This window comes from Desmodus rotundus, chromosome 4 (assembly GCF_022682495.2).
Source record: "Desmodus rotundus isolate HL8 chromosome 4, HLdesRot8A.1, whole genome shotgun sequence".
Taxonomy (NCBI): Eukaryota; Metazoa; Chordata; class Mammalia; order Chiroptera; family Phyllostomidae; genus Desmodus; species Desmodus rotundus.
In genome coordinates, this window is record NC_071390.1 from 159,043,246 (window position 1) to 159,056,556 (window position 13,311).

The following is a 13,311-nucleotide window of genomic DNA, read 5'->3' on the forward strand; positions in this document are numbered from 1 at the left end:
TACTTACATTCAAGTTAATTAAAATTAACAATTCAGGGTGTGCCATATAGGGCAGTGCAGACGTGGAATAGTTCCGTCATTGCAGAAAGTTTTATCGGACAGAGGGGATGGCAGCTTAGATGTCAGACTGGAAATCCCGAGTGACTCCGGTGAATCAGAGAAGCATTCTGATTGAAGTCACGAGGACTTACCTGGCTGGGAAGAGAGGCGTCTGGCCATTCAAGTCTAAGGTCCAGCCAGTTTGGCCGCAAAGTAAGCATGGGTTGCAGTGAGAGTCTGCACGGGAGTCTTCAGCCTGGCGGTGTGCTGAAAGGTGGAGCAGACCGTGCGAAAATGCGCTTCAGCCTGATCAGAGCCTCGCTGCAGTGCACTGCTGCCTGGAGTAGGGGCTTGAGATTTGGGGAGATTAACAGAATTAGGATAGCTCAGCTGGTTTTCTTGGTCCAAATTCTGCCTGTATCTGACTGCAGGAATTTGATCTAATCCTCTGAAGTTCTGACCACATTTAACTGTTTTAAATTTGATATTTCCTGCAAACCACCAGGATTTTGTAGGAGGGCATTGAATTTGATCAGAAGACATATGCTCACATCCTAGCTTCCCTGTGTGGCAATTGTGCTTAGCTGCCCTCTTCCCTGTTTCCTTGAATGTGAAATTTATTGATTAAGGCACGTACCCGGAGAGTGTCTGGTATGCAGCTGGCTCTCAGTACAGTGTAGTCGTACTGTGCTGTGCAGTCCCGGTCGGCCCACGGATGACTCAGGAAGGGGATGTGTTTTCCTAGCCTTCAACTTGGAATTAACTTTGGAATTAAAATGAAAAATTTTTATTATGGAAATCTTCAAACAAAGGCAAAAGTAGAGAGAATACTATGAATACTCGTGAGTCATGGAGTGATTTAATTATAATACTTACCACTTACTAAGTATTTACCATATACCTGGCGTGCTTTGAAAGGCACTTTCCACACATTAAAGGATTTCATCCTCACAAAGCCAACAGGTAGGTACTATTGGTGCCCATTTTGCAGATGAAGAGCGGTAAAAGAACTTGTTTAGAGTTACCAGCAAGGCTGTGGTGGGGTTTAGACTCCAACCCAGGCAGCCTGGCTTCTGGAGCCACAGACTTCGCCACTCAGCCTGGTCCAGGGAAAGCAGGTCCCGTGGTTAGTCTGCTGGGGTGGGGGACCTGCCGAGGTACCATGTCTGGTGACCCCCATGGAGAACAGACTCTGAAAAAGGGGGGGAAGGGACAATGATTGATCTTTAAAAAAGTGTATGTATTCATCAACATTTTTTTTGCTTTTTTAAAAAAATATATTTATTTCTCATCCCCAGAAAGAGTATATTTAGGATATTTAACATGACTTGATTTTCCAAGTAGAGAGATCCTGAAACTTTCCCGCCTAGGCCCAAACCTCTGGTTCTGGACTGAACCGAAAATTTGCCCTAACATATGACTAATGCAGCAGGACAGGAGAATTATGTGTTTCTTGTACCGTCTAATACAGTGTTTAGAGTTGTCTTTTTTGCTGAAAAATATCTTGGTTTACATTTGGATTTTTGGCCAAATTTTTTTTACTGTAGTACCTTGTTTTACTGTAGAATTGATGCAGATACTCAGAATATATCTACTCATTGGTTAGGCTTTTCCCTGAGGTGGTTGATACGAGAAACTAGACTTAGCATTCTAAACACAACGCTACGAGGCTGGGGCAGGCTTCTCCCTCTTTCCTTCTCTTTTTAACAAACAAAATCAATTCACTGGCACCCCCTCCTCACCGTGTTCTTTCCACCCTGTCTCCTTGGCCCCGGGCAGCTAGAGTAACGTGCCCTCTGCCTGATTTATTTTGGCAATGCAGTTAAAATGGTTTCTTTTTTCCACAGAAAATGTGTTTTGATTTCTTCCTAGATGAATAAGCTTTTGTTCTTCAAAGTTAAATCAAATTGCTTTCAGCCTACAGATGCCACTGCCTGTGTGCATTGTCACTGGTCCTTCCCTTTTCAGGATGACGCTGTCGCGGGCATTCTGTGTTGCACGTTTCTGAAGTATGTGCTCTTTCCCGTTGGTGTAGGGTTTTGTTGAAAACATCGATTCACAAATTTGTAATAGTAGACATCTCTTTATTTTAATTGTTTTATTATTGAAACTCTTCTATTCATTGTGGCTTCAGTAGTTTATTTCAGTGAGTAAAAGCCAAGGTTTAAATGGGTTAGGTTTAATTTTAATTCCGCCACTAACTACCAATGATTTTAAACAGATCATTTAACCTCTCCAAAACTCAGGTTCTCCATCTTTAAAATGGGCTTGTTGCTGGACTTAAATGTCGTAATGTGTATGGAGAGTTCTGCAATCAGATCTTGGAATTAGTGTGTATTAAATATTCACTCTTATTAATACTTTCCATCCCGTTCTTGGTGGCCTTAGTTATTTATTAACCGATTCTTCATCATCTTCAGGTTCTGTGAATCCCTTTTTCTTTTTTTAAAAAGATTTTTAAAATTTATTTTTAGAGAGGGGAATGGAGGGAGGAAGAGAATGAGAGAAACATCAGTGTGTGGTTGCCTCTCACGCATACTCTACTGGGGACCTGGCCCACGACCCAGGCATTTGCCCTGACTGGGAATTGAGCCGACAACCCTTTGATTTGCAGGCCAGCACTCAACCACTGAGCTACACCGGCCAGGGCATCCCTTTTCCCTTCTTAGGAACATTAGATTTTTGGACTTTTATGACATCCCAACATGGAAATTTGGCAAGTCTCTTAGGAATTTGGGCTATTGTCTTGTTTGTGTTAAGAGGACCTTAGAAATAACCATTCCTCTCTTTCTGGAGGTAGAATCAGATTTAGTTACAAGGTGATAGAAAAGTGTTTTGAAGATTTTTTAAAATTGATGGATTTGAGAGAGAGGATGGGAGAGGGGGAGAAAGCATGCGTTCCACTTATTTACGCATTTGTTGTTCCACCTATTTATGCATTCAGTGGTTGATTCTTGTATGTGCCCTGACTGGGGATCAAATCAGCAACTTGGTGTATCGGGCCATTGCTCTAACCAACTGAGCTACCTCGCCAGGGCTGGCAGTGGAAAGGCTTTGCTAACTTAAGTTCCTTTTATGATAAACATCAGAGGATGATAGTGAGAGCTGGGAAGTTCTCTGCACCTAACAGTGCGGCTCTGCTGGGCTCTACTCCACTCCTTTTTGCCAAGACAGTGTCATGGGCACGCTCCCTCCCTCCAGAGCATGGTGGCCAATCACAAGGTCAGCTTTTTTGACCTTTGGTGCCTTCCTCTCTCCTCTAACAGCGGGGAAAGACTAGCATGTCTCCTTTCCTTTGAACTCTGTGCCGCGACTTGTGGTGCAGGGTCCCTGCGGAGGCTTCCTGAAGTCCTGTTGCTTTATTTGCAGTCGCGCTTCCTTTGTTCATTCCCCAGGGAAGGCGAGGATGGGAAACTTCAGGTGCCACTAATCAGTGCACATTTTTCTCCATAGCATATAATTTTTTCAGAGTAACATTTTTTAAAAAAAACAAAAGGATCTCAGGTTTGATGGAAGCTCCTTTATTCCATTCGCTGGTGTTAAAAGGGGCCGTGGTATATAAATTTATAAAGAGAAACTGTACTCGTGTGAGTTGTGGGTGATAATCTTTCTACATTACAGATGAGGACCCAGGCTCAGAGGGAGGGATTAGTTTTTCCCAGTGTCCTGGGCAAGGCGGTGAGAGGGCTTGGATGGGGAGAAACCCACACTTTGGAGCTCAGGTGCTCAGTGGCTTTGAAGTGCCAGGGAGCTTTGCTTTCTCTGACAAGAGGGAAAAAACCCTTACTCAGCTTCGCCGAGGAGCTCACAGTAACGATCACGTCAACGTTACCAGCCTTCACCAGGCAGGGCCTCCTGATGCCGCTTGTCTGTTTGCACCGGGCCTGGGTCAGGTCCGGGTTTGTGAGCCATCCTCTTTTCTCACAGGTAGACTAAGATCGTAGACTATGAGATCTCAGGGGGGCGGTGATTGCTAGTTCAGGCCAAGTCAGGTATAAGTATGCCTATTAAAAGTATTTATTGCACCCCTGCTATGCGTCAGGCACTGTGCCTGGCCTCAGGGATGTGGCATTGTGGAAGATGGACAGACGAGGGCCACACTCCCATGGAGTTTCTGTTCTAGTGTTTATAGCAGGCTTTCTCCCCAGGCCCCCAGCTCCCTCGTAGTAGAGTAGGGAGGCCCCAGGAAGGTGTGTCTGTTGTTGAAGGTCATGCTGATAGTTCCAGAGCCTGGACTGGGCCTTCCCGGTGTTCAGTCCCTTCACTGCCTCCAAGGTCTTGGATGTTGAAAGTCCACACAATAATTGAGTAAGTCTTTAAAAATGCAAGTCTTCACCCTGTCTGCCCTTCCTTCCCCAGCCCACACATATCATCTCCCAGTCCCCTTTCCAAGAGGTGACTGCAGATCCTGGTGTCCTCTGTATCCTTTCAGGGTTATTCTCTGTGTCAATGCGTGCTTATACATCATACGTGTGTATATATAAATTTCCCTGTCTTTGTTGAAGCTGGTAACAACAGGTTCCTTGGACCGTTCAGTTTTCACTCTCCCGGATTGCTTGAGCCGTGAATAGTGAAAACGCTGGGTGAGTTTCAAAGTCCTGTGCCCTGTTTGTTCTTCGTTGTTGGGAACAGCTCCAGAACATTTATGGACAAAATCTGAGAGTTTTGAGTGGACCTCAAAACATACTTTGCTGTCATCACTACGATGTTCTAAGTTATTTTTCCTCGTTCTGTGAACAGAAGAGACTAAAACGTATTGTCAGTATTCCCAGAATTTAGACAGCATGAGAACCAGAGGTTTTTGTTTTGTTTTGTTTTGAATCACCACCAAAGCAAGCCATCTCCTCTCTACGCACGTCTCCCTAGGCAGGGTGTGCTGCAGGGCCCCGCCCTAGTGTTGACCAGAGATCGACCCACTGACCCCTTGCAGAGCTTTTCTCTGCTCCCTCGAGAGCCCTGTCATTTGATCAGAACGTCAGAAAGAGAGGCCGTGACATCTGCCCTCTTCACCAGAGAGGCTGCAGTCTAGATGCTCGTGGAGACTTGGCAGGACCTAAAACAGGCCTGCAGGGGCTCGAGGGAGGCAGCCAGTGGAGTGTTTGTGGTGACATTTCTGCCCAGGACTAGAAAGAAGAAGGAATCAATAGTTATAACTAGGATTTTAATTTTTTTAATTTCTAACTCCATGTCCATCTGAAAAGTGGGGATAATAGTAATATCAACGACCTCTTAGGGATGTTGTTCCTTGGCACTTAGTGCTAAGTAGGCAAATTCTAGATGTTATATCAAGCCCTATGTGTACATTTAGCAAGTAAGCTGTGAACAATTAATGTCGTGTCTGTATTTCTTAATTTTTCTGCCCCTCGGAGAGGTCAAGTTTGCACAAGCTATAGGGTGGTGCAGTGTCACTCGTTTGATGCTCGGGCGAGCGGGAGAGGCTTACTGGGGCTGGTCGGGGCGCTCCGGCTCACAAGTCACTGAGAGGCAATTTCTAACTTGTTTGCTTTTCCTCATCAGAAAGACATGGTGCTACTCAGAGAGACTAGTTATTCTACCTGTAGCTTAATGTAGACATTGAGTCCCAGCTTTGCTGAGATGGATACTGATGAACTGCATTTAAATATTTCCTAGGCGAACCCTGTTTCTCTGGATACAGAACGATCAGTCTTTCCTGTGCCAATTACATTTTACTTGGAATACAGTGCCCTGACTCCCACTGTCGAAGGGCTAGTAAGTCACAAGTGTCCACTCACTGTCACTCAGGAAACCCATTTTTGCTAAATATATGGGCACGTTTAAGTTGCTGTGAGGCTGTAACTCAGTAAAGGGCAACCTTTAGACGCCCCAGTAGGGCCCAAACCTAATGTCGGAAGGGTCAAACTCTGAGAGCGCAAAATCTGACCGTGGCATCATTCCATGAAGAAGGCAATATAATTTGCAGGAATATCCATTTATCCCAATGCGACTTTAAAAAGCTGTTTCCATGTGGGATGGAAAAAAATACCCAGAAACATTTTAATTAAAAAAAAAAAAACTAAACTTTTAATTATGAAACCCCTTCCCAAAGTAGGGGCTATCATGTGGCAATCTGTGATATTGTGTTTTATAATAAGAAATATATACTTGGTCTTCATACCCAGTTCTGGCACAGAGCTAATAGAACGCTTGACATTTCCCAAGTGGTGAGAGCCAACGATGTGATGTCTTTTGTTGTGCTGCCGAGGTCACTTGTAAAGCCCCTAGTAACCGAAGGTTGGGAGCTGGTTGCCAGGGGAGCCAGCCAGCCAACCACGTGATCGGAGCGCTGGAACTTGCTGTCCTGTGTGTCCCTCCCCCCCCCCCCCCCCCCAGTCACACACACATGCCGGATCGGGTGCAGAACCTGTACAATCACTGCATGGGAGACTCGATGTTCAGTAAACACGGAAAGTGCCCAGCCGTACCGATGGGCAAATAAATGCAGGGTGAAATGAGATCACCGTTTGCCTTTCTGCTGGCGAAGATGAATGTTAACACTAGCGTGACGATGTAACTTACATCCAAAGGGAGACTCTTCTGCGAGTCAAAGGGAACACTATAAATATTATCCTTATTTAATCGTAGAATAAACTTAGGTAAAGCGAGACCCCACAGGCAGCCAGGTTCCATGTCTCCTGGGTTATGCCATGTTGAAGAGGGTGAAGGGAGATGGGCATCGTCACACGTCTGAGCAGGGTGGCCACGCTAGTGAGGAGAGCTATACGTAGAGACACAGAGCGTCTACTACGTATTACGGGATGAAAAAGCAAGTTTTGAAATACCCAGTTTTGTTTTGGGTTGCATTTTGTCTTAGCTCGAAGCTGGTTATTTAAGTTCTCTCTCTACAAGCTCCAGGCTCTTTGAAGATAAGACTGTGCCTTCAGGTGGTGCTTTGTATATAGTTGTCCCCCAGTGATGCCTTACAACAGGTGTGATGATGGCTCATGCATCTGCTCGTTAAAACAGCCCTCTGCAGATTAGCTGAATTTTAGTTCCAAACTCTTCTGAAATAAATTTAAAAACATTCTAGAATTCAAAAATTTTGTAGTTCAGATTGAATTGCTAAATTTTTAATTTATATTTCAATCCTTAAATGCTTCTGTCCTACCTGTTCCTCTTGCATTTCTTTGATCTATTTTTTGACCTCGGCTGACTTCGCAGTGTTGCGTTTGCAGGGTTTGCCTTTCGGGGCTAAATTTAGTTCTTCCGGTTGTGACCCGGTGACAAACAGCGCAGCTTTTCCCTTCTGACTCAAACCTTATTCGTGCACAACCCCCTGGGCACCTCCTAAGCAAAGTCCTGGGCTCCAGCTCCATAGATTCTGATTTATTAGGTCGTGGGTCTGGCCCAGAGAACCTGCCGTTTTCAATGATACCTGAGCCAGTTCTCAAGCATGTGCTACTGATTAATCCGAGAATGCTGACTTAAAGATTCTGCATGGATTGGCCCAGACCAGCATGCATCTGCTGTGCTTTCTAAGTAAACATAGAGCCTTCGTTAAAGTACAGAGGTATTCATGTTAATTTATAAACTTTACCACAGAATTTAGACCAGAACAAGAGGTAAAGGACTAGAGACACCAAGCGCCTTCTGGTATCTTCCCGTTAATCTACACCCGGCAAGGTGCCAATCTATGCAGGCAGTACTGTTGCAAGATCGTATTGTCACGTGGTTACGTGTTTTCCACTAGAAGTGGCCAGCACGTAAACGGAGTGTTGACTAACTAGGAAGTTTGGTCTTGAAGGGCTAGAGGTTATTGGTGAAAGATCACATACCTGTAGCTGTAGGACTAGAGTGCAAATATTACTCTTGCAATTTTAACTGTTTCTATAAATAACTTTTCCCATTTGTTTTATTTAAAAGTGCTCTAGATAATTCTGAAGCCAGCTGTGTGATTCTGTAGGCTTGTGTGCCTACTCACTGTCACACAGGTGCACTTTCGGTCTGGGTCCCTCTTCGGGGGTAGGTCTTCAGTACCCTTTAGTTTAGCTACTGCTGTACAGCCACAGCGACTTTCCCCGGGGGTGGCCCTGCCTGCGGTTCTAGGCCCTGCACTTCCTCTCTGTTGCCCCACACAGGTGGGGAACAGAGAAGTGAGGGAACTGGCAGATCTTACAGTGTGCCACAGTGTGTCTGGGGTCACTGGTGTGACAGTGCCATGTGGGGTGACTTTAACACTAATATTGTGTGACCTTGGGTGTGTTATCGAACCTGTGAGCCTTGGCTTCCTCCTATGAAGATGGCCATTGTCGCTGACTCGTGGGACCATTGGGAAGAGTGAGTCACTGAACCTCGAGTGCTCAGCAGGGCAGCTCCTGGCACAGAGGAGGCACTCTGTAAATGCCAGCTCCTGTTATTGATCAGGTAGCCCTTTCCTTCCTTGACACCTGTCCTTTGAGGCCTTTATACTTAACATTTGAAATCATGTGTGTAATTTTTAAAGGGACCAGATCCTTTTTTCTAGTGAACCCTTTTTAACCAGGGACCTACATGTCTTAATCACATCTAAAAAGATACAGTGGTTCCCCTCCCCCCTCCCATTATTTGAAGTTTTACTTTCCACGGTTTCAATGAAGCCCTCACCAACCATGGTCCTTTGGTATCGAATGGATAATTGCAGGCCCACAGAGGGCCGCTGGTAGCCAATGCCGTCATTGAGGGCGGAGAAGGCATGATGGTACTGACCCTAAGAGCGCCCCTTCCGGCGAGTACGCTGACCGCTCAGCTCTGTCTTCAGCATTGCACGAACTTCATCCTGTGTGAAACCCCACTGCCAGACCTCGAGGGAGTGCGCCAGCGCCGGAGCAGGTCACAGGTGTCAGGCCGTAGACCCCTCGTTTCCAGCCCCGCCCTCCGCCACGCACGCCCACTCCCTAGCGTGGGTCCCATCTGCGCAAAGACCTCGAAATGGGAATTGCTTCTACGTTGGAACGAAAGCTCTTGCTGTGATGAAACGTTACATTCTATGCCTTATATCCTTCACCCTTCACCCTGTTTTCCTTGATGCAGAAAAGTCTAGTTCAAAGGGAGCAGATGGTAAAAGGAGTAATAAAAATAGTCGAATACCAATTTTCTAGATAATGGCTTAGTTTGAAGTTTTACTGGGAAAATTCTCTCACTCTCTTTTTGTCCTTTTAGGACCATTTTTCTATGTCTCCACCTCTGGCCTTTCTACATTTTTTTCTTGCTCGCCTTTACCGTATTAATCAATTCTCAGCTGAAAATCTTCCCAGACTTGGCTTTGTTCAGTTTTAGGGTTCGAAGCCATGGTTTCGCTGTGCTAGGTTGCAGCAACAAAGTGCAGGGAATTATTTTGTTTATGATTAATAATTCAGTGTGTGCAGTTTTAGGGACGATGTTTTATTTCCTTTTCAGCTAAGGGGATAAGGGCCCTTCATCAACCTATGTAGTTTAGTAAATCGATGTTTACCTTTGTCGCTTTCTGTCTCCCCGTCTGTCTGCTTCTCTCTCTCTCTCTGATAACCACTATGCCAATTGTAAATTAGAGAGGGACCGAAAAGGAACCTTCGGATGATAATAGACTATATTTTTAGGGTGAATTAGAAATAAGTATGAAGTAATGCTTAAATTGAGACATCTGTATCGACTTTTTGCTATTTCTCTGTGTGTTTGCAGGTCGGGGTCGTCTCTGGCTTTGTTTAGCGCTACAGGCAAACACACTTTCGGCAGACGAGTGAACCTTTTTCTCCTTAGCCTGCCTGATGTGCGTGTTCCAGCATTCACAGCCCCATCCTAGGTTAGCCCAGTCTCGAAAACAGGGAAAGCAAGGGGTGCATAACTATCTGTCACTTAGAAGAGACCTTGGGGAAAAAAAGATACCCTTTGGGAAATAGAACACTGTGTTACAAAGTTTACAGGGGACTTCGTTTGCAATGTAAATGCAGTCACACCTTGGAAGAGTTGATAGCGGAGCTTACTAACACAACACGGAGCCCTGGAGGTGCAGGACGGAGCTTTCATCCTGTGCTCTTATTTGCTAGGGAAATCCCAGCCCAGCTGCCGTGTGTACTCTGAGTTACCTCTATTTGGTGGGGCTTAGACACCGGATATCTAAGGCTCCTCGGGACTGAGCCTGCCCACGTGACGGTGTGGCTGAGGAGTTAAAGAACAGGGCCAAGGAGTGACACAGGACGCACAGGGGGAAGGCTGGCCTGAGAAACTTGTGTTAAAGCAGACTATACCCTGCATCCACTGTGGTTCTCAAATTCTCGTCTTTCTTCATTTCTACAACCTTGATAATGAGGCCTTTTTGAAACTGTGGTGCTTACATTTCTTTAGCCTGCCTTCTAGAAGAACTGTGCAATGGGAGAAGGAGGGGGTGGGACAGGGTAAGGATGGATTTCAATTTCTGTGTTTTTAAATATTCAGGCAGATTAGTGTGTGATACTATACTTACCTTTTATAAAATTTTACGTTTCTTGATTTCTCTTTCAGGAATGACTTTATTTGAAGAGTTCTAAGAGACTGAAAATGTAACAAGATATGAAGTTGCCCAAGAAATATTTTTTATCTTTTTCGTGACTGCTATCATGGAGTCTGCAGGCCCATGGAAAAAGCTAAAAGGACATATTTTTGCTGTTCTGGATACAGAATTCAGCTGGCTTTGAAACAAGTTTTGGTTTAAAAAAATCTGATGAAAATTTATTACATTTGCAGGGAAGAGAAGAACTGATTTTTCATCTTCCCAACTACCTTCAGCCACTGCCCCTTCCAATCCTCCATCCATGGCCTTAGTGTGTATACCCTTTTTCCAGAATGATCACTGTGTACAGTGGAATTATTCATGTACAGTCTGAGCTGTTGCTCTGTGTGTGTGTGTGAGAGAGAGTACACATATGTGTGTGTGTATGTGTGCAAGTGCTTCTGTTCCCCCAACCCTTACTTCCAATGTTACTACTGGTTGTAAGAAGATCTTACAGTTTAACTGTTACAAAAGATAAAGCTGACTCTTTGGTGGTGAAAGGCCCTTGAAGATAACCCAGTCTAGCCCTGAGAAACTGAGCTCTCGACAGGTCACGGAGTCGGATGGAACGAGCTCGTGGACCAAGGATCCACCCTGCCGTTCTCTTAGGTCACTTATAAAATATTGAGAGTTCTTTTTGTTTTTTAACTTGAGCTAAGCAATTCTTATTTAGTCCACTCAAGAAAGGGGAAAATAGGTTAAAGTCACAAAAACAAAAAACTCTTGTTTTGACAACCCAAGGTCAAAACAAAACAAAAATTCTCCACTGCTTCTGCCAGGTGGGCCCGCACCTTACTCTGGCTTGTTTTCCCCGGTGCACTTGCCGTTTTGCATCTTGTAACTAATGCTCGTTATTTACAAGAACCTTGGTGGTTACTTCCCCTTTGGGCTTGGAAACCCTACTCTTTTTTAGCCTTAGAGTTTATGAAACTCCTGGCAGAGCTCAGAGGACACTGTGGCAGGTCGGGCCGAAGGCTGGGGGGTCCACTTGCAGGGAAATCTCCAAGACCTGCCTGCTGAATGCTCCTTTTGCTTCAGAGAGAAAAGGCACATTTCTCATTTGACTCCAGGAAGACGATGTCCGTTAAAATGTATTTGGAAGTGGAATTTACTGTAAATGTGCTCATCCCATTCTGTTTCTGGCGTCAAACTAAACGTTTCTAACCTTTTAAATGAATGGTAGGTTTAGTTCGTGTCTGCACGGTGGACTAGAGGAAGTCAGTACGGACGCAAATATCTCTGAGGTCCAAAAAGTAGCAGTATAGGAACTTGGGGGATGTGAATTAATGTAAATAATATATGTGCAGTCTAGACCAATATTTTCAGTTTTAAAAAAAGAACACCTATTTTGTTGTTTAAAGAATATGCCCTCAAAATGGTGAGGGATAATATGTAAGATATTCTTCAGCTTTAAGTATTTTTTAACTTTATTCAGGTCAGAGCACTTTTTAAATAGCAATACAACAGGCGAGAGAATACTCGAAAATATTTAAAGTTGTATTTATACCAATAGTACGTTTAAAATATTTTCTAATACTTGAGCAGTTTTTGTCTGTCTTCCAAATATGCCAAATGTTAAGCATTCAATATTTTCAACACATAAGCTTTCTACTGGTTTCTATTATCTAATAAATACTCCTAAGCGTTCCCAAAGCAACTGATGTTTACACGCCTTGTGTTCTCCCTCCTCCTTCCGAAGGGTCGGGGACCCACAACAGATGTGCTCTCCCGAACACTAATGATGGGCTGACTCCAGGTGTAATGAATGAGTTGGCTGCCACCTCCATGTAAAAATTTGTAAAGGAAATTTTTCACCCATTTGAGTGTCAAGTGTGTTTTTAACTGTCTGGTTTGTACTTTTACGACTTTTGTACTACCAAAGCAGAGTTACAATAAAAATGTCCAATGCAGCGTGCTGGTGTTGAATGATGCAGTTGTGGGGGCCTTGTGTGCTGGGAGTACTCTGTGCTCGTGTAATTTATGGGCTTAGTCTCACAGAGCCCAGTTTCTTATGTCCGATTTGGCAAGTAGTCACTTGGCTGGCTCTCCTCGTTGGAGTTTCCCCCTGTAGGAACACCATTGCTCAGCCCCGCCATAATGATTTTTTAAATTTGAAGGTAATTGTGGATATACATAGAAGAATCGCAAAAGCAGCACAAAGTGTTCTTGTATGCCCTTTACCCCGTTCCCCCTTGTGTTAACATATGACCACAGAACGATGATCAAAACTGAGACATTTACCATAGCTATATCGTTACTCGTGAAGCCACGATTTTATTCTCATCTCGCCAGTTGTCCCACTAAGATCCTTTCCCTGTTCCAGGACCCCCCACTGCATTTGGTGGTTGGTCTCCTTAGTCTCTGGCGTGTGGTTCCCCTTCTCTCTTTTCTTCTGTTTCATGATCTTGGCACTTGAGAGTGGACTGGACAGTTATTTCGTAAAATGCCCTTCAACTGAAGTTTGCCAGGCCATCTGCTTATATCAAGGTTTTGCGTTATGGAAGGGATCTGTCGAGGCGATGGGCCTTCCTTGTTGCATCGCATCTGGGGAGTGTGATGTAAATGCATAGACTGGCCATGTCAGCCTTGATGGTTGGCTGAGGTGGTGGCCACCAAGTTTCATTTGGGTGATGTCATCATTTTCCTTTTGTAAGGTGAGATACTTTGAGATTAGGCAAATATTCTATTTCTGCTTAAACTTTCACCCATTAATTTTACTATCTGTATGGTTTCTTAGGGCTCCTGTAACAAATTACCCCAAAACTTATTCT

The 13,311-nt window shown here is 44.5% G+C and overlaps 1 protein-coding gene across 1 annotated transcript in view; it reads left to right on the forward strand.

Moving 5' to 3' along the window:
- RELL1 (RELT like 1) overlaps positions 1 to 12,451 on the forward strand; it is a 59,663-nt gene extending 47,212 nt beyond the window's left edge. The window contains exon 7 of the mRNA XM_024573898.3: positions 10,513 to 12,451. Coding sequence (XP_024429666.1) covers positions 10,513 to 10,518 — 6 coding nt within the window. The 3' untranslated portion in view covers positions 10,519 to 12,451. The remainder of the gene's footprint in view (positions 1 to 10,512) is intronic.
- The last annotated feature ends 860 nt before the right edge of the window (positions 12,452 to 13,311 follow it).